This window comes from Falco cherrug, chromosome 1 (assembly GCF_023634085.1).
Source record: "Falco cherrug isolate bFalChe1 chromosome 1, bFalChe1.pri, whole genome shotgun sequence".
Classification (NCBI taxonomy): domain Eukaryota; kingdom Metazoa; phylum Chordata; class Aves; order Falconiformes; family Falconidae; genus Falco; species Falco cherrug.
The window spans coordinates 27,551,595-27,578,410 of record NC_073697.1 but is presented as its reverse complement, the minus strand read 5'-3'; the positions used below and the strand labels follow the sequence as shown (position 1 = coordinate 27,578,410).

Genomic DNA, 26,816 nt, shown 5'->3' with positions numbered 1-26,816 from the left:
GCTCACCTCCAGGCACACCCGCAGGCTTCGCTGAGAGATGACGATGTGTGGCGCTGACAAAGAATGTTTTTTGTTTCTTCACATCTTTTCAGATGCCTAAAAAGAGTGACCCCAGATGAATTTATTACGCGTCTCTTAACCCCATTCCCGCTGAGGTAATTGCATCGGGATGTCGGGCTGCCGCTGCCCGGGGCCCAGCGGATCAGCTTGCGGAGCACCCGCGCTGTGCCGCGGCGGCCGGCGGCAGGGACGGCAGGGGCGGCAGGGACGGCAGGGACAGCAGGGGCGGCAGGGACGGCAGGGGCGGCAGGGACGGCAGGGGCGGCAGGGGCGGCAGGGACAGCAGGGGAGGCAGGGACGCGGCGTCAAACCGCAGAGAACGTGAGACAGCGGCCGGCTCGGATTGTGTAGCGTTCTGCCCGAAAGTAAGGCTTGGCCGTTGCAAGGCAAGACTCGGTGCTCGCTCACACCGTGCTGCTGCTGCCTAAGGTTCGCTCAGCGAACCGGCCGCTAGCGGGGCCCCGCAGCCCGCCCGCAGGACGGCCGGCCGGCGCGGGGTGGGCGCCGCCACAGCCACTGCCCTCGCGCGGCGCCCGCCACCGGGCTGGGCGTGTCCTGCCGCGCCCCCGGCCCGCGCAGCGCGCGCCCCTCGGCGCTCGCGGGGCTGACCGGACTCCCTCAGCCAGGCGCGCTGAGGCGGGCGGGGTGCGCCGTGTGCGTGCTGCCGGGAGCCGGCACGTTCGGGAAATGGCGGTAATTTAATGGGCCACTGGGTGTCATCCTTCGCCTGAGAAAAAGGTAGACTTTAAACTCACGGGATTGTAATTTAACGAAATACTTATTTTCCCGTAGTTAAAAAGTGACGCTGTTCCCTCTGTCCTACTTTATCAGTGAGTCAGATGCGGTCATGCACAGAAATATGCTCCAGGATTCAAAACCGATCTTGGTGCCTTTACTGCAATTTTTAGCCATAAAAACGCTTTTAACGTATCCTCTACAATTAAAGCTCTGGCCTGGCCGCACAAAGTTGGCGCAGTGCTGCTGTTGTGTGTGCTTCGAGGCCTGTGTGCTCAGTGAGGAGCACCTGACGCCATTTTATAAACGGGGACGACAGTATGACAGTATTTCAAGAGCTCAACCAGATACTCATGTCCTGTCGGTCTTGCGGACTTCTTTCCCAGAAGCAGCTCTGTGAACACACTTTAAAAAAAATTAATAAATCTTCAACAGCGTATTGCCTCATAAAAAACAGTGAAGAAAAGCATTTTCTACGTTTGCCCAAAACAAAAAATAATCAACACCCTCTGAACAGAAACAGAGTTTTAGGGAAGAAAAAAAAAGGAAGATCCAAGAGAGAAGGGATGAGAAACACTGTCAAATGCTACCTTAAAAAAAAAACAATCACAAACCAACCAAACTGTCTTATCAAAGGAACTCAGATATGTATTTTAAGCAACTGTAGTGTACAGTATAGTACATACATACAAATAAATGAAATACTTGGCATGTGTAGGAAAGTTTTCTGAAGAGGAAAGGACAGAACATAAAGGGGTGTTACAGGGTTAATATCCTAAAACAATGCACATGGCAGACTAGTCCTTCCACACCTACCTACAGCTTAAGTTTCAGAACAGTCTTAAGGGTGAGGGACTCTTCCATGGCCCAGACCCTGTGTACTATTTAGGCCATAAAACCCAGTTTGCTAATGCATGACATTGACAGAGACCGAAAAGCCTGATCTGAGAAATTTTCCTTCCTCTTTTCTTGTCCAGTAGCCTATTAAAACATTACCACCAAGCGTGAACGCTAGTCATATTCTTAGACTGTAACACTTGGGATGGGGAGAAGTCTTTCAGAAGGAGGGGCACGGGTTTTCTGGTAGCATTCCTCACTGCAAAGTGCAGAGGACCCCCAGAAACATAAATGCTACAAAACGTCCAACCAGCTTAATGTGCACTGGCCTTGGCAACTGCACACTGCCTCACGTACCTGAGAGCTGTGTAGCACGCAAGCCTTAATTTACAGACATATGTAATTCTGGCTGTAGCTGAAAGAAAGAAGCCGCTGAAGCTTAGCCAGGTACTTGCCTAAGATCAGACAGCAGTGTTACGGAGGAAGTAAAGAACCTGCACCCAGAGGGATGCTGTACAGCTAGGAAAAACCTGTTAAGAAGGAAATGTTGCAGCTCCAACGGTGCATTCAGGCTGCAGCCCCAGGTTTAACATCATTACTTCCATGGAAAGCACCTTGCAGCCTGCTGTCACTGGCTGGCTGGCACACGAGGTTTGCAATGCACTTTCAGCAGTGCCCCATAGTGCCCAGTGCCCCTGGCTGCTGTGTTGGGTTGCCATGAATCACAGAATCATAGAATGGTTTGGGCTGGAACGGACCTTAAAGACCATCCAGTTCTGACACCCTGCTGTGGGGAGGGACAACTCCCACTAGACCAGGTTGTTCAAAGTTCCATCCAACCTGGCTATGAAGCACAAGTGACTCTCAGGGTAAAGAATTTCTGACTCGAACTCCTGCACTGTGCTAAGCTCCAATGTGTCTCTGACCTTCTCCCCTCATAAATAATCTGCTTTTCAAGCACGCTGCATCCACCAGCTCCCACTGAAGTACTGAGGGTCTAGCATCCCTTTTTAAGGTACACAAAGAAATCTTGGCCCAGGCTTTGGGAAGGGGGAGATCTGTTATGTGTTATCACAGAAGTCAGTAGCCAACTTCCCTTCCCCTGAAATTAAGACTTAATAGAGATTTTTAGCCGTTCTTTCCAAAGCTCTACATTAACAGTCAGGCACCTTGTATCCTACTGCAATGCCCAGTTAACCTGAGCTGGTAGGTGGGTGCAGAGTGGTGTCTCAGCACCTCTAGACACCAGAAAGCTCTCCCATAGCTTCCTGTCCACTGCTTCATCTAGCTACCACCACACACACCTGGCAGGTGCTCAGTCAGCCACGCCAGTGAGTGTTAAGGATCACATCCTCTCACTGGCTTGCTCCCCTCTCATGCCGCTCATGGCTGTGATCAGAGGGCTTTGCATTTCCATTAAGCCATAAGTATAATTACACAACACCACACCTCCAGTGAAATGACACCAGGAAATATAACAGATAAAAAAATGACAGGTTTATTAGATTGTCAAATTAAACCCCAATACAGCAAATTATTAGATGTCTCCTATCAACAAATACCATTAATTGGTTTGATTTTAGAAGAGAAGTTATTTCCCAATGAAAATTGCTCCTTTCTCACCTGCATGATGACCCTCAGCACCTGCTATTTAAAAGCGCAAGGTAATAGAGACCAATGAGAGTCTGGAGATGAAAAGGGTTTCACTTCCAAACATCAAGCTTCTATCTTTTAAAAAACAGGAAAAACAAGTAACCCAGTATAGCTTGATATAATCATAGCAGAAAGCAGCAATATTATAATGCTATAGAAATTTCATAAATGCAGATAGTAACTATTATTTTGAAGACAACAAATAGTGAATTCTATGCAATCATGACTTGGTAGGTAAATCTAGGCAAGTGGGAATGTGTAGTACAATAAAGGAAGAAGAATATTAAACAGGGATTAATGGCTCCAACTTTCAGCTCTTACCCAGGAAAGTCTCTGTCCGTGATGAAGGGAAAGACTTCCAGGAAAGGAAAACAGGCTGAACAGTGCAAGTATACTGTATGCTTGACATATGCTATACCAATGTCCAGGGAGGTATTTGAGCAAGAGTTTTCTTCTTTATATTAATTGATTAAAGCCAGTGAAGCAGATATCTACCACCTTAACCCCACAACTTCCATGTCAGAACAAAAATTAAATGCATACCTTGACAGTCCTGATGACATTGAACAACCACTATTTATATTACTTTCAAAGATGGCTTTCAATGGGAAAAGTTTGAAATAAATGCAGCCCAAGTATACAAAAATAAATGTAATCACTATGAAAATTCCTCTCTCTTTCTCTTCGTTGATGATGGGCAACTACAGAAGACTTCTGACTACCTTCACAACTAGAATAAGCAATAGAAGTTTCTGTATGTGTCACAGTTACATTTTGCTACAAAATAGGAATAATGTAAAAAACTATAAAAAATTGATTAACAGTTTAATGCAAGACAGTCAGGTCACAGTTATTCACATACTGACTCACACTACTAGTAGAAGTAACATCACTCTGCTACTCATTTGCATCAGCCATTGGCAGGTTATAGCTAATAGCTGCCCTCAGATTAGCCCAGAAAAGGGCACGCTTGCTCCTCTCCTTCGGCCACTCCAGGTAGGTTCGCTTTGCCATGAGAGCCTTCAGCTTGTGATACCTGGCAGGGATAATATACGGAGGGATTGGCTCCAGCAAGATGAGTATTAAGCTGTTGGAATTCTCACTGAATAACTTGTGATGGGCAAAGTAGAGCTCATAGTGACACCACTCGCTCTGCACAAAGTTGGGAGACAACACAAAGATCGACTTGTAGCTCTTCTCAATGCAGTTAATGATGTTCTCCACAATGCTCTTGCCGGGGACAAAGTTCCGCTCATGCTGGCACAGCTGTACGCAGCCCTCCCCCTTCTCCAGGTTTGGGATCAGCTCGTTCTTCACCCACAATGAATCGCGCTCGCTGTAGGAAATGAATGCATGGAACTGCAGAATGGCCTCTTGCTCTTTGGGGTGGCTGTGCCAAGCTCTCCGCTTCGTCTGCGTCCACTGCCACGTCATTCGCAGGTACCACGGCACATCCAGGTAGATGCACAGAAAGGCCACGACAGCCACCAGCAGCAGCATTAGCAGCAGAGCTGTCACAAGCAAGAGCATCGTGTTGCACGCCAGCTCAGTCAGGTGGAAGTCCTTTAGCTGCGTCCCTCGCAAGTCTTCTGGGTACTCGCACACGTACGCTGCCGGCCAGCCAAACAGCTTCCCCCCAGAATGCCTCTCCAGACGGACAAAGTCTTGAAGTTCACAGGAACACCTGAATGGGTTGTGCCCGGCTTGTAGCTCCCTGACCTTTGGGCAGCTCTGGAAGAAGTCAGCAGATGGGGTGAGGATCGAATTCATCTCTGTATTCAGGAACTCCAGGGATGTAAAGCCACTGCACCCCGGCAGGTCAGCCAGCCTGTTGGATGCCAGGTTCAGCTCTTTCAAGGACTTCAGCTCAGCCATCCCCTTGGGAACACTGGCGATCTGATTGTTTTGCAGGTCAAGTTTTTTGGTGTTGACTGGCAAGCACTCAAAGACGGCATCTGTCAACTGATTTGAGGACAGGTCCAACTCTGACAGAGACTCAGCCCACTGGCATTGCTCATCAGCTCCATCATGACGCAGCAAGTTGCTGCTCATGTCCAGATATTTCAGTGACTTCATGTGGCTGGTCATGAAGCTTACCTTGAGGAGGCTCTCAAATTTATTCCTCTGCAAAATAAGTGATTTCAGAACTGTCAGTGTGCCACAATTCTGGAACAATTCATCTGTCAGGGCGTTGTGAGAAAAATTTAAATACTGAAATGAGCTTGTTCTATTGGGGCAAAGCATGTGTGGCATATATGCATCATATATTGTCAAACTGGCAATATTCATCTCCGAAAACTGTCTGTATAAAATCTCCTGGTTGAAATAATAAAGCTTATTACGAACATGCTCCAAAGTTAGCACTTTCATGGAGCCACCCAAAGAGATTAATTGTTCCACAGAGCTTAATAAGGCTAGAAATTCATATTCAGTCAGGTCCACCAGTGGTCCTCGAAAAGTCAGATTTCTTACAGTCAAATGCTCCACGTGTGAATGCCAAATAAGCAGGAAAATTTGCAAAATGATAGCCCACTGTAAGTCCACAGTGTCAAGCGTGAGAGCTGTTGTCTTGATTTTCTTCAGAAGCATTAAAGAAGGAGGGGGAAAATCTTTGTAGCTCAAGGTGTATCTTAAGTTAACTATCTGTAAGTTTTCTGAAGTGCTCATTCCGTCGTACAAGAGGGGAAAACTGAAGTTTTGGTTTGCTGCAAAAACAATGTGGAGGTTCCTTGTATTCAAGGCCATCAGACTCTGAGGTTCGTACAGAGAAAAGTATTCTAAGGTAAGGAAGACAGTATGCAGCTGTAAATGTATGATATACCTGAAGTCTGACCTTTGTATCATTGTGGCACTTAATCCTAGGTACTCTAAACGAAACATGTTCCCTAATTCCTGGCAGATGGGCAGGGCAGTAAACTTATTGAAAGAAAGATCTAAATGTCTAAGATATGCAAGAGTTTGACAGTAAACTTTCAAAATGTTATTATGAGATAAATCTAAGTATTCTAAATCTTCATTAAAAATGAAGACACTGAAGTCAAGCTCTGTAATTAGATTATGAGAAAGATTTAATACTTGAAGGTCAGAAAGATAAATAAATTCTGAGATACTAAGTCCAGAGATCATATTATGTGATAAATCTAATACATGAGTATGGACTGGAATGTTTTTTGGAACATTAGTTAGCAAACTGCTTGAATAATTTGCAATAAATTCATCTTCCACAGTTGGCTGGATATTATTCCATAGTGTGAATGTGAAGACACAAGTGAAGACATAAATATTTGTAAGTGGTCTCATTATGCTTTCAGGTTTATCTTGTTCTTTTACAGAAACACAGCAGCATATCTTTGTTTTCTATTCAATATGTCTCAGTGATGAGTTCAGTCCTATGAAAAGAAAACACATGGAATTTGCTGGAATTGTTGAACTGTTGAATTTGGATTTATTGCTAAAATAAAATTCAATACAAAATTTATGTAATAAAAATTTTATTTTTACATACTCTTGTTCTAAGTTCTTATCAATCATCCTCACTTCCATTCTTTAATTCCAATTATTGATTATCTCAGTTAAGTGGAAATTAATTACTTTATAATGGGAGGAACAAAATCAGCAGTATGTTAAAACACAGAGATGTTAAGAAATTCAAATTTCTCAACAATCTTGAAAAATACAAAACCGGTACAAACAGACATCAATGCATTTTGGAGTAAAGGAGAACACAACAAGCTTCCCATCTGCTCTTTCCTCACGTCCACATACATTTGGGGACAGCACTCAAAAAGTCCCATGGACCCTCACAGGAACTGGTGCAAAAGCAACCTCTTCATTAAGAAGACCCAAAGGATATTCCTCTTCACACCCCAAAGGCCCATGACATGGCCACGCACCCCCTTAGGGTCAGCCAATCAGAGAAGCTGATCAGCTTTGTCTTTGCTAGAGCACAGACAGAGAGGTCCATGTTTTCAGTAAGCCAAGAATCTTGAGGAGGAATTATACTGTCCTATTGTACTGGGTTTATGTGGGAAGGCTTTGGTAGCAGGAGGGCTACAGGGGTGGCTTCTGTGAGAAGCTGCCAGAAGCTTCCCCTGTGTTCGATGGAGCCAGTGCCAGTGCTCCGAGATGGACCCGCTGCTGGCCAAGGCTGAGCCCATTGGTGACAGTGGTAGCACCTCTGGGACAGCATATTTAAGAAGGTGAAAAAAACCACCCTGTGCAACTGCAACCAGAGAGGGGTGAAAATGTGTGAGAGCAACAGCTCTGCAGACACCAAGGTCAGTGAAAGAGGAGAAGATGCTCCAGGCACTGGAGCAGAGATTCCCCGTCAGCCCATGGTGAAGCCCACGGCGGGGCAGGCTGTGCCCCTCAGCCCATGGAGGCTAACGGTGGAGCAGATACCCACCTGCAGCCCGGGGAGGGACCCACCCCAGAGCAGGTGGGTACCTGAAGCAGGCTGCGACACGGTGGGAAGCCCGCGCTGGAGCAGGCTCCTGGCAGGACCTGTGGCCCCATGGAGAGAGAAGCCCAGGCCGGAGCAGCATTGCTGGCAGGACTTGTGACCCCACAGGGGATTCACACAGGAGCAGTGCATTCCTGAAGGACCGCACCCAATAGAAAGGATCCACATTGGAGCAGTGTGTGAAGAACTGCAGCCTGTGGGAGGGACTCACATCAGAGAAGTTCATGGAGAACTGTGGAAGGGACCCCATGCTGGAGCAGGGGAAGAGTGTGAGGAGCCCTCCTCCCGCGGACGAAGGAGCAGCAGAAACAACTTGTGATGAACTGACTGTAATCCTCATTCTCCATCCCCCTGCGCTGCTGGCAGGGAAGAGGGAGAGAAAATTGGGAGTGAAGTTGAGCCCAGGAAGAAGGGAGGTGTGAAGGGAAAATGTTTTTAAGATTTGGTTTCATTTCTCATTATCTTACTCTGATTTGACTGGTAATAAATTAAACCAATTCCCCCAAGTCGAGTCTGTTTTGTCCATGACAGTAATTTGTCTTTATCTCTCCATGTCCTTATCTCAACCCATGAGCCTTTTGTTATGCTTTTTCTCCCCTGTCCCGATGAGGAGGGGATTGATGAGTGACTTGGTGGGCATTTGGTGTCCAGCCAAAGTCAACCCACCACACTCATGGATATTGTATTGCCGACCTGGCTGAAAGCATGTTAACAGGAAAACCACAGCATAATCAGACACTACATATGAAGCAGTGGTACCAAAAATCTGAAAAAAAACCCCCACTTGACACTTCCAAAGACTCTGGGATTTCCTAGGTGTCCTAGGAAACTCCTAACATTTTCCAAATTATCCCACAGTTCCAACTTGACAAAGAACCTCTCTAGAAATGATGAGGGACAGTAAGTCTAGGTCTGAGGATCAAGAAATCCAGGAAGGGAAAGAATTTGTGGATATGGAAAATGGTCCAGCAGAATTAATATCTGGACATGTCTATCAATAGCTTACATAGATTTGGAGAGGCATCAGTTCTATCATAAAAAAAGATGACCTGGGCACTACTCTCTGGTCAAGCATTAAATACAACACACAGACAACCAGAAGATGAGCAACTCATAAACCATTTCAGAAGACAGACATCCCCAGTTTTTTTTCCTGTAAAACACCCGAAGTTTTAAAATTGTGTAATCTTTTGTTAAATAAACCCCAACCCCCTATTTTTTTTCAGTTATAAGTTGTAAGTTGTCTTAGTCCTAATAATTTGATGGACTGATTTCAAAACTCATCCCTGCCCCTCCAAGTCTCCTAACAAGCTTAATCAAGTTTTCTTTCAATTCAAAAGCAAAAAATGTGTCATATCACCAAAAGCAATAAAAGAATAAATTAGTAAAGTATAAATTTCTACCTCAATAGAATCCAGTTGAGAGGTCAGATCCTGTCTTCAGAAAGTTGTGCTAGGGTGTCTGAGCACAGAATAGAAATGAAGCTGGGATAGTTGGTCAAAGTACAGTATCACCCACAAGAAGAACCAAGACAAAGAAATCTGACCCAGCTTCCTTCAAAAAGCAGTTGACCCTGTTCTTCAGAGTCCAGGACGGTAGAGAAGCTCTTGAATCAAATAAACTTTTATCTGGAACTATCTGGAGGAACTTCCCCCTGGGCAAAAGGGACATCAGGAACAAAACAAGAAATATTCTGAAGGAAAACAAAACCAGAAAGATATTTTCAGTCCATGCTCCATTGCCAGATGAGTTTTAATTTACTCTGCATGCTATGCTATACACTGCAGGTGCATCACACAAGGTATGATCCACACTGTATAGCACTGAAGAGTGCCACAGTCAAAGAATAAAGCAGATCTCTCTAGCAAAGCAATATTAAGGAACAACGGTATCCCTCCGACACTATTTTATGACGGTATTAAATTAAGAGTTGGCTAAGAATGAAAATTGCCATACCAAATGTTTTTTTCCCTTTCTCCTTTGCTGAAAGTCAACATACAGATGAGCATTTCCACTGAAATTTCAAAATGCAAGAATATCTTACAACAGTGATGAAACACCAGCACCCGAGATTTGATGGAGTCCAAAACATGTATAACAAAAAGAAAAAAAATGTAAACAATGAAGCAAATATAACCCACCTTTTGTGTGTGGAATTCATCTCTTGAGTGAAGAGCCAGCAAAAGTCCTCTGCATACTTGGTTAACATCCTCAAAAGAATTTCAAACATATGAAATGTTCAAGCTAGGGAAATCTCACACGAGATGCTAACGCCTTAATAATTACTACCTCAGGAATTAGAAAGAACCAGGTTTTATTATATAGGCTATAAAATTCTAAGAATTATTGACATTTTCCTACATCACAGGTATTAAGAGCACAATGAAAGGAACTTTTTAACAGTCTGGACTCAAAATGTATTTACTTCTGTGATATTTACATAACGGTATGGTTTAGGAGGAAATAAACCTATCTGCAGTACAGAATATTCACCAAGGCAAGACTGCTTAAATAATTCTGCATTTCTAATTTCACTTCTGCTTCTGATGGTTACACAGATGTTCTAGAAATTTGTCAACTGCATTTTCTCTTCTGCTCAGAAAAGAGGAAGCAGAACTCTCACTGCCAACTTCTCTTCATATCAAAACCTCTTGCAGAGCTCTGCCCCACTCATGTATTTTTCTCACCAAGCAGACTAATTAATGTAGCACATTGATGGATGGCAATCTGGGGATGGAGGAATCCAATAAAGCAGCCATTCAATTAGCGTTTTGAACAGGAGCATGAGCTTAGGGACCAAATCAACAGAGCAAAGAGCGAGTGCATGGCAAGGGCAGATGTAAATAACCAAAACCAACACCTCACTCCCATAAGCCTCCAAACTAATACAACATGCTTCAGTAAGATTAATTAGCGGAGAAGAAAGAAGCAGAGATGAATAAATGAATGAAGATTTATTTAATTGGAATTAATTTTAAGATTAAATTCATGAAGTTATGTAATGAATCCTTCAGGCATGAGCAATCTAGGGGAAGAGGAGGCACCTGGGTCCATTCTGGACTCAGTCTAGAGCTTACTCCACCCCATAAAACCGTGCCTTGGAGAAGAGTTGAAGACAAGAAGGGTTTCAGCTAAAGAAGCTGAGAAGTATGAAAGTTTATTCTAGATACCAGTGCCAGTTACACTTCAAGCTTGCATTAGATTCCTTTGAAACTTTTCTTTTTGCAGTTATCTTTTAACTTTTGTAAGGAAGAACTTAGCCCTTTGCTTTGCTGAAAGAAAATTTTCCTTTTTCTTTTTTCATTTCATTTCAAAATGAATAGGCTAAGGCACTTGTTGACAGAACAATAATACCACATTTATGCAAGCCAGTGGCAGTTTTACTTCCAATATAATCTGTGAAAAAACATCGCTGCATGGACAAAATCAAATACACCACCAGCTTTCATCAGAGCTGACTCCAGTGCAACACAGCCATAAAAAGCAGAAGTATCTACGCCTTTACTTACCACTCTTCTTTATGAGACTTTAAAATACATTCAAATAAACAGTTTGCCATAAAGAAAAATTTGCAACTGGTTAAAATAAAATTGATACTTCTGAATACCTCTGTTAAATCATCAGGAACATTGCATTATGTTATTTTTACTAACCAATTCAGAAAAGCTTTGTTTGGGGCTCGTTTCAGTTCACTAAGTCATTTTGCGTGATAGGCAAAACCTAAAAAGCAGTGTATTTCTGCTCATGCATCCTGAAATGTACCAGCTAAATACCATCCTTTCCATAGTCAGCATACATACACTCACGCAGATCCCTTGTTCCATTTCTGAAGCTGATACTGCTGGGGTTTTTTGCAGCTGATTCTATCAATGAGCACCTGTCTTCACAAACAGCCTTTCCCCAAGGCACATTTCACATTTCTGTCTGTATGTTGTGATTACTTACCCAGAGAAGAACTGCAGCTACAACTTGGCAGGGTATCAGAATCTATTCAGGACCAACACTGTGCCCAAAGGTGTAAAGAACCTCTCCAACTGGAACTGCAGAAGGGAACTTACTTTACGCATAAACAGACACAAGGATCAAAGCTGTGGAAATCAAACTGGTAACACAAAGCCACCTTGCAGAACACAGAACTTTCTCGTTTATTGGTTTATCAGTACTGCTTCCTCTTGACCAAGCAGTATCTACAAATGAGCATTCTAGTCAATCTCCATAAATGTTTCTGAAAGAAAAACCAGCTAAACTGAAGCCCTAAGTGAAAACATGCGTTTCACAGAGGTTTTGAACCTTCCTCTCAGCAGAATGCCTCACCTCCCACAGAGTCCTATTCTTTTCCCTCATGTGCCTTTCCCTGCTCTAACCCTCTGCAGTGGAACTTCAGCGATGATGCTTTGTAACATTTTCAAAGCTAAAATAGAGCCAAGCTCTCAGCAGGGCAACCCGTGTTGCATCAGGACTCCCAATCTGTTGCAGTTCAGTTTCTTTTATACTACACACCACTTAAATATGCATAAACCCAAGTACATTTTCTCTTCATTCTGCACATTTTCTAGGTTTTGGCGTGTGTTTAGCCCTATGTTATCAGTTTTCTATGTTGATATTATTATGTACGCAAAAATAGCATTCCTGCTAGTCACCAAGATAACTAGTCAAATGCCAGGAATCTGCCCTGATACCTGCTCTGATATCTGACATCAGAATACATTTACACAGTCCCATTTCCTCACAACTGGCGTGAATTAGCAGTTACAGATTTCAGTGCAGAACCAGCTGCAGACTCTTACCACCAGGGTGCACAGGAAAGGGTAGCTACTTTCCAAAATGTGCAGATAAAGTGGTTGACATTGGCTGTGAGACTATATGTGGCCCCACGTATGGGAAAAATTTCTTTGTGAATTAAAACTGGTTTTATAGAAACTGTTCACAGTATGGCAGAGGCTAAAACAACTGAAATATTCTGCTATGTATCACTTGAGAAACTCATTCTTTCCCTGTGGAATCAGAGAAACTAGATGTGGTAATTCATTGCATGTGTAGCTGTTCTGTCAATTATTTGGCACATATCCTGGGCAAAAATCTAATAGTGTGTGTGCTTCTCATTCCAAAATACAAGTTTTAATTGCTCCCCATGCTCATTACAAGCCTCTCTTCCCAACATTATTCACTCAAGGATTTTGGACATATATCAGAAACCTGTAATTATATATTTCTGCTTATGATCATATCAGATACATTGCCAGAGGTCAGGTAGTTCCCAAGTTCTTTCCGAAGTGGCCAGCAAACCCCTGCTAAAACCTTCTACTCCTGAAAGAATTAATTTCTGGAAACAGGTATGTGCTCCCACATGAGTAACAGGAAGGATTCCTGGTGCAGTCTGACTTTCGGAAGGTTTCTCTGTCCTCCAGCCAACAGAAGAAGCCATATGGGTTCTTAAAGCTTCACACACAGCAGGGGGAACTTAGCTGTATTACAGAAGTTTCAAGGGCTACTGACAAAACTCTGAGGCTCTTCAAGAAAATTTTCAAGCAAGCCACCATGTCACAAACCAGCTGTCCCTAGTTGTGTGAAAGCGACAGGCAAACCAAGCGAAGTTGGTTCCATCTTCCATTTTCTAAGGGTTGAATGAGTCATACACTGAAGCATTAGTTGGACGGGAACGAGGAAGTACAGAAAACATTTGTTTCTGCAGTCCTGAATGAAATGTCTGCAATTTTGTAGGAGGTGTGTTATACTCATTTTGAGACTAAGTGGGATGAAAGAGCTAAAAGTGTTAAATTGACCTTTCCCCTATAAATCATAAACAGTTGCTCACAGTTCAAGACTTCAAGTCAGGAAACCTCAGTTTGCTTAGACCTCAGGCAAAAACCACCAAGAATTAAAAAAAAAATTGTTAATAACAATGGAAGACAAGAATGAGGTAAAATGCAAACATTTTCTACTAAATGAGGATTTCATCTTAACATCCCTTCTCTTGTCTTCATGATGAAATACACCTCCTGCTTGCTGGTCATCAGTCTGGTATTCCAGATGGCAAACACCTCCCCTCCTGCCAGCAAAGACAAAGTTTGCTGTGATCAACTTCAGCAGCTGTGAATGTTTGTTGGAGCCCAGCCATGTTTTCTTGAAGCCAAAACAGCACAAATACAGGTAGAGAGGTCTGCTGTATTTCTATAAAGGAGAGCAAATATTGTAAACATAGCTTGTCTTTACGACTCCATGAATAGAGGGTCTTACCTGCTGTCACAAGACCTGGCAAATTCTTTCAGCCTCTTACTGGTTATTGCCTTTCTGATCAGAACTCATAGCTGTGCTGCAAAAGATACTGTTTCAGCTAAAAAGGACAGATTCTTTTAATCATAAGCATAAAATAAGATGTATGGTTGAGAAGAAAAAACCCAGAAAGCTAAAGAAATAGCATGATCTAGGAAGTTAAGTTTCTCAAGATATAGCCAATGATGATGAAGGCAGTTCTGTTACTGCAGATACCCTCTCAGTCCCCTTGGTAAGGGTATGTCTCAGGATCAAAATGGTAGCAGGACTCTACCAGAGGATGGGAATTAGAGCTCCGATTGTCAATTCACTACTCCTCCCTCACAACAGTGCCAAACTATAAGCCCCAAAAGGTGAAGGAGCTCATCTTTCCTTTTTATTTTTCTTTTCTTTTTAAAGAAAAAAAACCCCAGCCTTCCTTCCTCACTCAGTCCTCCTTTGTGGAATGCCCATTTATGTCCACCAGTGCTGGATGTTTATAGACTCCTGTATCTGGGTCCTAGCCTTTTAAGCTTCACTGAATCTAAGAAAACACTACCCAGGAACCATCTCAGGCTCTGGACTTCTAGACATTCTCAGGATGCATAACCTTCTCTCTCACAAATTAATTTCAGCAAAAGAGGTCCTGTGGCCGAGTTGATTAAGCTTTGTGATTAATGCAGCTCTGCAAACTCTACAGAAACTCAAGCATTCTCCACATGACTATGCCAACTTTTCCAGATTTTATTCTGCTGAGAAAAATTCAGTGCAGTATTTCAAGCTGTATTTCAAAATCCACATCCAAATACATGCATGATTTGCTATCTCTATATCAACCTCCAGAGACTTCCTGTAAGGTGATAAGAATTTTGCCTGCAGTTAGGAGGCAGCACAGACAACTATGTAGAAACAAGGTTCTGTAACAAAAAGTTAAATACATTGAACAACCAATGGAAATCAAAAAGTATTTATTGCTTCACTAAGAAAAAGCAGAAGAAACTCCATTAGAAAGATTCTTAGTCTGCTTCCCCACACCTCTCTGCATCAGCCATTGGCAGGTTATAGCTAATAGCTGCCCTCAGATTAGCCCAGAAAAGGGCACGCTTGCTCCTCTCCTTCGGCCACTCCAGGTAGGTTCGCTTTGCCATGAGAGCCTTCAGCTTGTGATACCTGGCAGGGATAATATACGGAGGGATTGGCTCCAGCAAGATGAGTATTAAGCTGTTGAAATTCTCACTGAATAACTTGTGATGGGCAAAGTAGAGCTCATAGTGACACCACTCGCTCTGCACAAAGTTGGGAGACAACACAAAGATCGACTTGTAGCTCTTCTCAATGCAGTTAATGATGTTCTCCACAATGCTCTTGCCGGGGACAAAGTTCCGCTCATGCTGGCACAGCTGTACGCAGCCCTCCCCCTTCTCCAGGTTTGGGATCAGCTCGTTCTTCACCCACAATGAATCGCGCTCGCTGTAGGAAATGAATGCATGGAACTGCAGAATGGCCGCTTGCTCTTTGGGGTGGCTGTGCCAAGCTCTCCGCTTCGTCTGCGTCCACTGCCACGTCATTCGCAGGTACCACGGCACATCCAGGTAGATGCACAGAAAGGCCACGACAGCCACCAGCAGCAGCATTAGCAGCAGAGCTGTCACAAGCAAGAGCATCGTGTTGCACGCCAGCTCAGTCAGGTGGAAGTCCTTTAGCTGCGTCCCTCGCAAGTCTTCTGGGTACTCGCACACGTACGCTGCCGGCCAGCCAAACAGCTTCCCCCCAGAATGCCTCTCCAGACGGACAAAGTCTTGAAGTTCACAGGAACACCTGAATGGGTTGTGCCCGGCTTGTAGCTCCCTGACCTTTGGGCAGCTCTGGAAGAAGTCAGCAGATGGGGTGAGGATCGAATTCATCTCTGTATTCAGGAACTCCAGGGATGTAAAGCCACTGCACCCCGGCAGGTCAGCCAGCCTGTTGGATGCCAGGTTCAGCTCTTTCAAGGACTTCAGCTCAGCCATCCCCTTGGGAACACTGGCGATCTGATTGTTTTGCAGGTCAAGTTTTTTGATGTTGACTGGCAAGCACTCAAAGACGGCATCCGTCAACTGATTTGAGGACAGGTCCAACTCTGACAGAGACTCAGCCCACTGGCATTGCTCATCAGCTCCATCATGACGCAGCAAGTTGCTGCTCATGTCCAGATATTTCAGTGACTTCATGTGGCTGGTCATGAAGCTTACCTTGAGGAGGCTCTCAAATTTATTGCTCTGCAATATTAATGTCTCCAGTTGAATTAATTTGTCACATTTTTGAAAAAGAAGATCTGTTAAATCATTCTTCAAAAAATTTAAGTATCTAAAGGGACTGTCAAACAAAGGACATAGCATATGTATCATCTCTGATTCAGCTATTGTCAAGGCTTCAATATTCATGTTTGCAAATATTTTGTATAGGTTATCTTGTGAGAAGTATAAATCTGTGATTAAAACTTTCTTCATTGTCAATGCTTTCATAGACGTACCTGAATAGTCAAAGTCATAGCTTTCAATGTCCGACAATTGTGTTATACCATTAATATTGCAGTATTCAATGGATGAGTGCCATACAGTCTGTAAAATATCAGCAAGAGCACTCCAGTCCACTGACACATTTGTCAGTGTCAGATTTTGTAACCTGGATCCTTGTCTGAAATTAGATAATAAAGCTATTAATTTTTTTACATTGCCATTTGTGATTTCTGACAAGGACAGGCTTTCTGTAGTATTTTGTATCACAACCCAGTCAAAATTAGCTTCAGACTGATGCCTGTTTGTGTACAGGAGTAGCAGGCTCTTGATTTTTTTGTCATAGCTATCTTCTGGAAAATTGTTAGAAGTAAAGAGTTCATTTTCCACAGACAGGCTGACATGGTTCCAAAAAGTTAATGCAAACAAACACTTGTAAAGAAAAAAGTTTCTGAGGGATCTCGTATTTTCTGTCATACTGGTTTCTGGTTCCTTGGATATGCTCAATACTTTTATTTGTCCATCTTTGTTCTAATCCTGTAGCAAAACAAACACAAAAAACAGATTGTATCACAGAGATTGTTTTTTTAAGGTTCCAATTTCTCATCTCTCCCTTTGACTCAAAACACAATGAAGGCACTTCTTATCACTTGGGAGAGCCATTCTTTACTCAGAGAACAACACTGAAATATCTATTTGACAAATATGCTGTACTTAACATATAATGAAACTGTTCCTTACAAAACATGTCTGATTCCATAGGTGACCAAAATTTGCTGCTTACTTACAGAATCATTGCTGTGATTCAATGTGTTATGAAGACTTCCCACAACTGTAATGACTTTGATCCAAAAGAACAGTATTTGAGGCCAGTATGGATCCTTTCCTCAGATTCTCTCTTGAAGGATTAGACTCAGAGACATTTATTTAAAGGACTTTTGACTATAAAACTTGGAGGGAAACACAGTTCAAGAGACTGAATCAAAGGTTGGCTGTCTTTAGGTAGCTGAGATTGGTCATTACTGCTTACTTTAACTGCGGTGATGGAGGTAGGGGGTAGGATGTTCTATATTTATGCTATAGGAAAGTTTGCTTCTTGTCTGGGCTAAAGCATCTCCTGAATCTAGACCCCACTCTGAAAGTGGGGTGTCCCTGTGTCTGATCTGTTAGATGTACACAGAGGGCACCAAATGCACACTGAAAGTATTTGCATGCCACAAAAAAATACCAGTTGTAGAACCTCTGTACACAAAATCTAGCCCTGATCTATGGACACTGACCTCAAATGTCTCTGTTGTGAAAGAGGGGCTTCTTTAAACACAATTTTGAGAAAAATCATAACCGTGGATTTGCTTTGATTTTCCCTAATGGAGGACACTTCTCCTTTCTGAATGTAGTTTAGGGTAGCCAGTCTTACTTTAAGTCAGCCATTGTGAATACTGCCTTAAAACTCCTTTTAGATATTGCCATAAATGCATCAGAACACCTCTCTGAAAGAGGAACCGGTAAGAACTCAGCTAACATTTTAATATGTGTAAATCTTGATTTAGAGTTGTTTTCCAGATTTTTGAAATCTTGTTTCCTTGGTGCATTTCCCCCCTCTTCTTCCCATTACTTTCAAATCATAGCTGTCTGAAGATTTCCGTAGTGCTTATTCATGACTGCACTGGCTTTCAGCTTTCCCTTGATACTTAAATAGCTACACTGTAAGTTCATATTTCTAGTGACTCTGCAAAGAGACAGTAATAGCTGTCATTTGTTGGACTAAAGCTACAACCTCAAGGACTTCATCCTCTGCACCATTAACCATTCCACAAGCTTGCTTAGAATTACATTACTGGATCTAATATGTACATTGTCCTTGATCTAACACAAGCTGTATTATGAAATCTCAACATAACATAAACAGTGCAACATAAAACAGTCCACTGACTTCCTCTTTTGTAAAGAATGCATGAAATCATCTAGAAACAGTGGGGCAATACAGCAAAACTTTTCCAGCTTTTTTCCAGATTTTCATTTGTAAAAATTACATGCAGCTTTACCATCATAGCCCTCAAAAGGCATTTGGGCATGCTGTTTTGCTGATTGACTGGATACCAAGCAAAAATAAATTCCAAATCAAACATAAGAATAAATGCAGTTTATTATATTACACTATAAAAAAATAGCATGCGATATGATAAAAAGAAACTGTACTAGTTATTATGCACAATATGATAAAAGAGCAATAGGAGTGAAGCACCTGATCATTACTGCAAAGTGTTACGGAGACAAAGAAAAGGATACATCACCAAATACCACCTTAACATCACCCAGGCCCACACTTCAGCCGGGAAGCCCTGCTGCAGCTGGTGCCAGAAGTCTCTCGGTAACTGGGAAAATCCCTACGCAGTGCATCCACCCATAGGTGAGGCTTCTGGCCAGGTCCCAGAGCTTGCCCAGTGAAAAATATATTCAGTGAAAAAAAAAATAAATAAAGTGTACGCACCTAGTGTATGCAAACTTTTAAATTTAGGCTATGTGCAGGCGTGTGCTATTTCATGATTTGTAAGGTTCACACATGCCAGGGACACTGGCCAGACACCTGAGCATGGTGGAGTTACTGTCATGACTCAGCTGCACACAATATTTATTGCCTGGATATTCCTGCTCTTATCTTGCTCGTTCGGGGGGCTCAAGACAAACACCACCCGCTCATTAAAGTTGTCTTTGAGCTCCCTGAGCACACTGTCCAAGTTAAGCGTTCCCTAATTAAAGACAAAGGCTTTTTCATAAGCAGTAATCAATCTAATACATTTTCACCACATATGTGCAGAGAAGAAAAGATAATAATCTTTTATCTAGATAGACAGATAGATAGATAGCATCTTCTATCCTGTTCTTCCAAGTGTTTGGGCAACACTACTGATGTTCATGTAATCAAAAAAAATATATAGCTTCAAGAGAAATCTGGAAGAAAAATCTACCTTCAAATAATTATTTCTTCTTAGGACAAAATTTCAGCAATATCCAGGGGCTAGGTGAAAGAAGGATATGATTCTTCCACATGTGCTTAATCTTCTCTCTCATTCTTATATCCTGGCATTCAGTCTAATTATTTACAAGCACCTTCAAACTTTCTTTAGAATATGCTATGAAGCCACAAAATTAAAAACTGTTGTAACACATGACCCATGATTTGGGGGCTAGCACTGGAGAAATCACCCTTCATAGTCATATCCCTTTTAATTCAGAAGTATCCTCAAGTCTTCAAACTTGAGAAAAAGAGCATTATCAAGATATAAGCACAGAAGCAATCCATTAGGGTAAGCAAATAAAGACCATCATGAGAAATTGTCCTGTTGTTTAAAGAGCAAGAGAAGAAATCAAAATTGAGGTGTTAAAGGAGTTTTTCCAATATAAACTCAGTATAAACTGACTAAGCTTTCATATAAGAAACATACAGAATGCATTGAGCTACGATGGTTCATGATTAAGGCATGCACTTTGCAAATTATCGGCATAATACAAAACCCAAACATTAAAAGTATGTCTTTCGAATGAATGAAACATATCAAGTTAGGCTCATTCCTGAAGTGTAGAAAAACTATTTCCATTAAATCACTGCAACCCCCATAACTATGGATGTAGTGCAAATACAAAGGAACTGCTATTTGGCCAGCTTCTTCAGATAAATTTACTGAACATAAGCAACTTTACTCTCATTTCTTAACAATATACTTGACAGTACATCATACGCTTGCTAATAATCCTCTATGGGAAACATGGTTTGTTATCAAATAAGATGCAGAACATAAAACAGTTTGAGCTAACCAGCAACCAGATAAAATCACCAAAATGAAAAGTTTCTCACCAGAAATCCCTGGTCTCTGAAAAAGCAGAAAATGTACTCAAGAGAAACCAAAACCAAAACTTCCTGTAACTCTATCCTACTGTGTAACAACACTTAGGAACGCCCAAATTCTTTATATAAATGTTTGTGCCACCTACTGACATTTTATGAAATGGCATCTGCTTTCCTCCAGATGTATTTTCCACATATGACAGTACTGTAATTCCTCCATTATTTAATTTTTATTGAACTATATTTTTTCATGCTTTGCAATAGATTAAGCAGGAGAAAAATTAATCTTTTTACCAACTTTCTGTCTTCATCAAATTAATATAAGTATTTCTTCTGAGCAAGTTTTACACTCAAATTCATCCTCTCTGAACTTAATAATGGTCTAAGTCTATACACATTATTCTGATGTTTTGTTTTGCATTCAGCTATACCAATTCAGTTGTCACATCCTTATCAAGGCTGGTTTACAAAAGTACTTTTGTCTTATTTTAATTTCTATTTAATGGGAATGGAAAAATAATATCTCTCTCTCCTGCTCCAGCAGTATTGTGATTGGGTTAAATAGTGGATATGGGAACAGAGCAGCGACTTCAGTACAGAAGACTCAAACACTTGGATTATTATCCTGGCAAAGACATAAACCAATCTCTCTTTATTTCTGTATGATGTTGGTCAGAAATTCCATCTTAGCTGAGATCAAAATACGGAACTGGCACACTACCATGCTACCTTTCTGGGTTAGCATACCATAATGCATTCACGATTTAACATGTCAATGATTCAGGAAGCAGAGGAAATAATCTTTAAAATTACTTTTTCACATTAAAGCTTATTCTATACATTATATTTCTCAGAGGTCATCCAAAAAAGGGAGGGAAAGACGGGACACGTAGTAAGCAACAGAATACGGTCAACTCATATTCTCTGCTGTTATGCTGATGACCCTTATGGTGGCACTCTATGATCCCTTCTCCATTTCTGTTAAATACAGACAAGAGTATTCACAGCTCATTTCCAAATGACAACTGGTAATACTGTTATATACAAACCTCACCACTGCCTGCTCTTAGTTAGGAAGATTTTGCTATCCATCCTTAGGATGAGGTAAAATCCTAAGGTAAGACCTTGCTTCCACCAAACATGCATTCCTGTTTTAGAATATAACAGTTTAACTGCTTGAACATAACCTAGCTATTACTCTAATGAATACAGAACCAGACGTATGTTTGGTTAACATGTAATAACTGCTGTAAATTAAAGACTCTTATTCAAGAGTCTATCTTCAATTAAGTGACAGTATGAGCTGGCCACTGTTGTGATTTTGAGTTCTCCAGTTCTGCTTATATGTTATAACAATAGATAGAGCATATGTTCAACAGCAAAATAAGCATATTAACATTAATTGCATGCCATTAGTCCTCATATTTACCACTTGGATTTACCAGGGCAATCACTGGAAGAAGATTAGCATATTCCTCAAATGTTATGCACACTTCCGTGTTTTGTTAAAAGTAACCAAATGTAGTTGTTTCCTCCCATCTTTTCTTTATACTTACCCACATCTTTTCTGAAACCCATTAGGAAGATGATGGCAACTCAACTTAGAGTAGTAACAAACTTCAGCGAAACCTGAGATGCATAGCAGCGTTCAATCTCTATCACTCATTTATTTCAAAACCATTTGCAGTATCACCATACTGACAATACAAGGGAAAATAATTACTTAAAAGTGAAAGAAAATTTTAAAATGCAAGTGCTAAATTCAAGAAAGTAATTTCAGAACTTAGGAAATGAATGCATCCTTCCATCCCAATAGAGATACATACATGTTTGTTCACTTACAATGTTAATTTCATCCTGAAGCAATAACTTCGTATTACAAAAGTGATGAATACGGTCTTGCAGCTCTAAAATATGCATGGCCTTCTACAGAATCTGCAAAACAGTGTAAGATCCACTTTACAGACAAAATTACCATCTATCATGGGGAAAAACAATCTCCAGCTATAGAACTTCATCCATCATGATTCCTCCTAAGACACTGCCCTTACTCTTCCGCAAGCTCCACTGAAAAACACAAGCAAAATCCTTAGGGCCACTCTAGATTTCATTTTCAATAAATACATCTTAACTTTAATAAATTAATCTAAAAGATGCTAGAACTGCCAGCATGCCCTGATACTTAAATTCTCATAGAAATGCCTTCTAAATAAACATTGTATGATGATATGAACATTTTTTCTGCTACTGCCTACCTTAATCGGAAACTCAGACTTTTGCCTGAGAAGGGTGTAACATGACTGTATTTTTGATGCATGCTTCAGAGAGCTGGGGCTGTATTTTGTGACCTCCTATAGCAGCTCTCCTCGGTGACTCACATGCGTGATTTTGTTTCCTGTGGCGACAGTAGCTATTTCTTTCTTCTGCAAAGGAAGGCTAGTGCTAGCAAGGATGCTATGATGACTCGTGGAACTGCCTTTTATCACAGTAAAAGGGCATGCTTCACCGTGAAATGAAGAGGCAAAAAGAGGAAAGGGTGTGAAGGATTACACCAACCAGAGGCTGTTGGGCAAGGGCCTGCAACAGCCCTGTTCAGCCAAGCGCTTCTGGCGTGGCTGTGGGTGCCCAGCGCTGACACTGGTTACTGGAAATGTGCCCGCACACCCCCCGCGTGCTTCTGGCGGCATTTCCTGTAAACACGGACCAGCGCCGCTGCAAGCGGCATCTGGAAAGCTCCATCTCCGTTAATTCCACAGCCCCACACTGCAGTAGGTGCTTAGCTGCAGCTCACTCCGAGGAAGGCTTAAACTTTTTAAACACGAAAAATAGTATTAAAATGTGGCGCCACCTCAGTGACTGGACCCACTCGTACTTAAGAACGCCTGGGTACGGCCGCTCTCACACCGGCGTTGCCAACGCACCCTGCTGCCGCCCCGCTCCCCCCGCGCCTATCGCTCCCGGCCTGCGCTTCCGGCGGGTCCCCGCAGGCCGCCCCCCGCCCGCGGGCTGCCGCGTCCCACAGGCGCCGCTCAGCCCGCGCCCCGCCGCCCCGCGGAGAGCCGGGGGCTCGCAGGGCCGGTAACGGCGGCTGAGGCGGCGGGGCAGCCCGGAGCCCGGGTGCGGCTCAGCAGCGGCGCGGGGCGCCCCTTCCGCAACAGGCGGCCGCCTCAGAGCGACGGAGGGAGAGCGAGGGAAGAGGAGCCGGCCCTGCCTCCTCCCCGCGGCCGCCCGGCCCGCGGCCGCCCGGCCGGCTCTGCCTCCTCCCCCCGCTGCTGCCGACGTGGCGGGGCGGGGAAGGGGAAGGAGCAGGGGGCGCGCCGGCCGGGGGACTGCGGAGCGGTAAGGAGCGCAGCGATTTCTTCTTTTCTGCCGCTTTTGAAACTGCCTGCGGGCTCCTCGCTAAACTCTGCCCCAGAGGGGATTTCGAAAAGAAAAAGGAAAAGAAAAGAAAAAGAAAAAAAAAAGGAAAGGGGAAGCTGTGGCTGCTGCGGGTTTGAGGGAGCGGCGCCTCGGCTGCCCCCGCTTCTCCCCGAGCGCGGGGCAGGTGGCCGGGGGAGCTGGCGGCCGCAGCCCGAGGGGGCGTCGCCTCAGCCCGCAGCGTCCCGCGGAGGGAGGGGTGACAGAGGTGACAGGGGCGCTGAGCGAAAGGGGAGCGCGGTGCCGCCGGCCAAAAAAGTTATCCCTCCCGGAGGCGCTGATCCCCGTCTGAAGGCGGCCGTCGGCGGCTGGCTTTGCTTTCCAGGCGGGATTAAACTCCGCCGGCGGCGGGTCGGCAGGTGCCGCCAGCGCCAGCCCCTGAGGGTCGGCCGGTCCCGCTGGCCGCCGGCGGCTCAGGGCGAGTGGCGGCCGCTGGCCGGGCGCTCCCCCGCCGCCCGGTCCGGAGCCGGCCTTGGCATCTCCCCCAGGAGCTGCCTGTGGGCAGGAATTGCCTCTGGGCGGGGCGGTCCGGGCTGATGCAGGTCGGTGTAGCCTCACTGATGACAGCTTGGATGGCGCCTTACCCCCGGGCCGGGCGCGGCTGGCGGCGGCTCACGGACGCGGTAATTCGCTGTTACCTGCCGTGCGCCGGTGAGGTTGGGCAGACAACTGCAGGGACCTTGGCCCAAGTGGCCCCCAAAGGTGACCCAGCCCTGCAGAAATTCATGGGCACGTGTATGTGTGATCCTTTAAACAAGCGGTTAGGGGCATTTTCTTATTCAGCTCTAATCCCTGTGCAAAATGATGATGCATGTGTGTACAGATTTTGCAGGTTTTGGTAGAGGATCCTCATATCGGACGGTGGAATTTGATTTACAAATCGATTTTCTTCAGGTGATGCTGCCCATCACACAGTGAGTACTGTTAATGGCAATATTTACCTACACTAAAGCATTTTATAGTATTTGCTGTATTTGTAATAGAAGACTGCAAATACTTGTGGCAGATGCAAAGATTCTGACTTGTAAATGTATGTTTTCTAAAGATAATTAAGTTACAGTGTAAGCTAAAGTAATATAAGTGATACCAAGTGCTTGTTTATTTATGTTTCTCGTTCACTGATCCCAAATGCTATTCTTGGAACTGTTGAAACAGCTCATCTACATTCAAGTGGGATAAACACGATGCTAAAGACACAGAGGTACATGATCCTATAGACTTTAATAAAATGTAGTGATTTACATACATGCTTCTCAGGCAGATGTCTCCTAAATCCCAGTCATATTTTGCTTTTTTCTTCCCCACCCGCACCCCCGCAACTCAGCATATGGTCAAGAGCTTGCAATGTCAACTCTTTGTCAAGGGTTGTCTTCTGAGTAGAGTGCCAGGCATATTGTTGCCAACATGTAAGTGGTAGTTGTAATCACTGTACAGTAGTTCTTTTGGACTGTGCCAGTGCTGCTCCTTAATCAGCTGCAGAGGTTGCTCAGTGGCCATTTCTTTCCATTCCTGGATCCTCAGCCCAATGACTGCACAGTGGTGGAAAATACTGAGAAAAAATAAGTTACATTGGAAGATAAGGGGCAAATACAAGAAAACTGGTTCATAACTTAGAAAAAAAACCAAAACTGTACCTTATGTAAGCTTACCTTGTTTCAAAACTGAAGTTTAATCATACAGCTGGAATTTTAGGAACAGGTGAGAAGTGTTGCACTCCCCAAACAGTATGCCTTTGAGACAAGTGATGCAGAAACAGTGTGAACAATGAATGCTTCCTGTCTATGAAATGGCTGCAGGGACCATGGCATGTCATGTTCTCAAATTATGCCCCTTCTCCAACACATAAATATCACTATAGTTTTTGTCACGTAGTGTTTGTCATCCTCCTCTCCATCAGTCAGCAGTCTATAGGAAACTCTGGATGTAGAGAGCAAGAGCTGCTTGGCTATTGCAGCTCAGATTATCCTGTTCTCCAGTGGTCTTTCATACATGTCTAATAGGGAATCTAGGAATTAACCACATGGCAACTCTTACATTTGACTTCTCTAGACAAATGAACATCCTTTCTCCCTCACCAGACTGTACTTGGAAAACAGTAATGCTGCACTTCATACTTAAGTGAGATCCTGCAAGGTGAATAGAGTATTCACAGTATCTTATGTTATTCACAATACCTTATGGTAAACACTGCATATTTTATAGTCATTCAAATGTTTATGTAACCTAAAAGAATTTATTTTCTTTATTCAGAATTGAAAATGTCTGAAGACGTATGTGATGGCATCCCATCTGAAGAAAATCCTGAAGTAATGGAAGTGCCCAACAGTGAGATACTGCCTAACAAGTCAGTATCACACCTTGTGGAAGCTGAGATCTTGCATGAGTCTTCACAAGATGAACATGGACAGGCCACTCAGAGTGCCAGTAATAGACAAGAAGGAGACGTATTTATTAATGATAAACCTTTGACTGAAAAAATAATTGAAAGTCTGCCTTCCAACGGAGAGGCGACTGAAGACATGCCCACTGAGTGCAATGAGACTGTAAGCCTTGATACAGAACCTGTATCTGAAGACACACTGCATGAAGAAAGCAGCCCAGTAAGTCATAGTTTCTTTTCCATAAAAGCCCTCCCCTCCCTGCTTTGTAGGGGCAGTATTTTGTACAATGTATATACTGTTTTTCACAAAAGCTTAGAGTTGTATACAGAAAGCCTGCATGGGAATAATACTAAGTTAAGATAGCAACATCAAGCTTTTGGAAACTGGGAATAGTTGAATTTCTCTTTGCCAATATGATGTTAATTTGGTCTTTCTAGCCTGGTTGCAGTAAAACTACACCAGAGCCTAAATCTTAACTAAGAATCTAGTCCATTTTGCATAGATATAATACACCTGTGATTTTGTTATCTGGCTTTCTGTACAAATCTGCTTCATGCAGTTCACAGAATGAACCTAGAAGAGGACAGATTTTAAGCTGCATATGCAGCACTGAATCTTGCACTTGCTAGGTTTCAAGTCACTGACTTTACAAAAACAGTGTATGTTTCACAAAGCTC

At 43.1% G+C, this 26,816-nt stretch overlaps 3 protein-coding genes across 7 annotated transcripts in view; 1 reads left to right on the top strand and 2 right to left on the bottom strand.

Annotated features, from left to right (window-relative positions):
• Positions 1 to 3,107: 3,107 nt before the first annotated feature.
• On the bottom strand, positions 3,108 to 11,670 carry LOC102054436 (toll-like receptor 1). The gene is made up of 3 exons (XM_005435252.4): positions 9,889 to 11,670; positions 9,151 to 9,440; positions 3,108 to 6,674 (listed from the first exon to the last, which is right to left on the bottom strand). Exon 3 carries the CDS (start codon positions 6,583 to 6,585, stop codon positions 4,183 to 4,185), a length of 2,403 nt encoding a protein of 800 aa, XP_005435309.2. The 5' UTR covers positions 6,586 to 6,674; positions 9,151 to 9,440; positions 9,889 to 11,670; the 3' UTR covers positions 3,108 to 4,182.
• Positions 11,671 to 14,950: 3,280 nt separating this feature from the next.
• LOC102060012 (toll-like receptor 1) lies at positions 14,951 to 22,938 on the bottom strand. 3 transcript variants are annotated; one of them, XM_027799813.2, is made up of 2 exons: positions 22,597 to 22,938; positions 14,951 to 17,031 (listed from the first exon to the last, which is right to left on the bottom strand). In XM_027799813.2, the coding sequence occupies exon 2, from the start codon at positions 16,969 to 16,971 to the stop codon at positions 15,016 to 15,018; it is 1,956 nt and encodes a 651-aa protein (XP_027655614.2). In that variant the 5' UTR covers positions 16,972 to 17,031; positions 22,597 to 22,938; the 3' UTR covers positions 14,951 to 15,015. The 3 variants fall into 3 exon arrangements, with proteins under 3 accessions (XP_027655614.2, XP_027655612.2, XP_055556658.1); XM_027799811.2 differs by lacking the exon at positions 22,597 to 22,938 and adding an exon at positions 20,351 to 20,439; XM_055700683.1 differs by lacking the exon at positions 22,597 to 22,938 and adding an exon at positions 18,799 to 18,818.
• A 425-nt stretch (positions 22,939 to 23,363) lies between these two features.
• Positions 23,364 to 26,816, top strand: part of FAM114A1 (family with sequence similarity 114 member A1) — a 37,206-nt gene continuing 33,753 nt past the window's right edge. For 2 of the 3 annotated variants that reach the window (XM_055700687.1, XM_055700684.1), the window contains exons 1-3: positions 23,364 to 23,680; positions 24,582 to 24,672; positions 26,009 to 26,358. In XM_055700687.1, coding sequence (XP_055556662.1) covers positions 26,017 to 26,358 — 342 coding nt within the window. In that variant the 5' untranslated portion in view covers positions 23,364 to 23,680; positions 24,582 to 24,672; positions 26,009 to 26,016. Of the gene's footprint in view, positions 23,681 to 24,581; positions 24,673 to 24,913; positions 24,960 to 26,008; positions 26,359 to 26,816 lie in introns of all 3 variants that reach the window. The other variant, XM_055700685.1, reaches the window with a different exon arrangement.

Excerpts from the sequence above, each read along its gene's own strand:
- LOC102060012 (XM_027799813.2), bottom strand. The coding sequence starts at position 16,971 with ATGACAGAAAATACGAGATCCCTCAGAAACTTTTTTCTTTACAAGTGT.
- LOC102054436 (XM_005435252.4), bottom strand. The coding sequence starts at position 6,585 with ATGAGACCACTTACAAATATTTATGTCTTCACTTGTGTCTTCACATTC.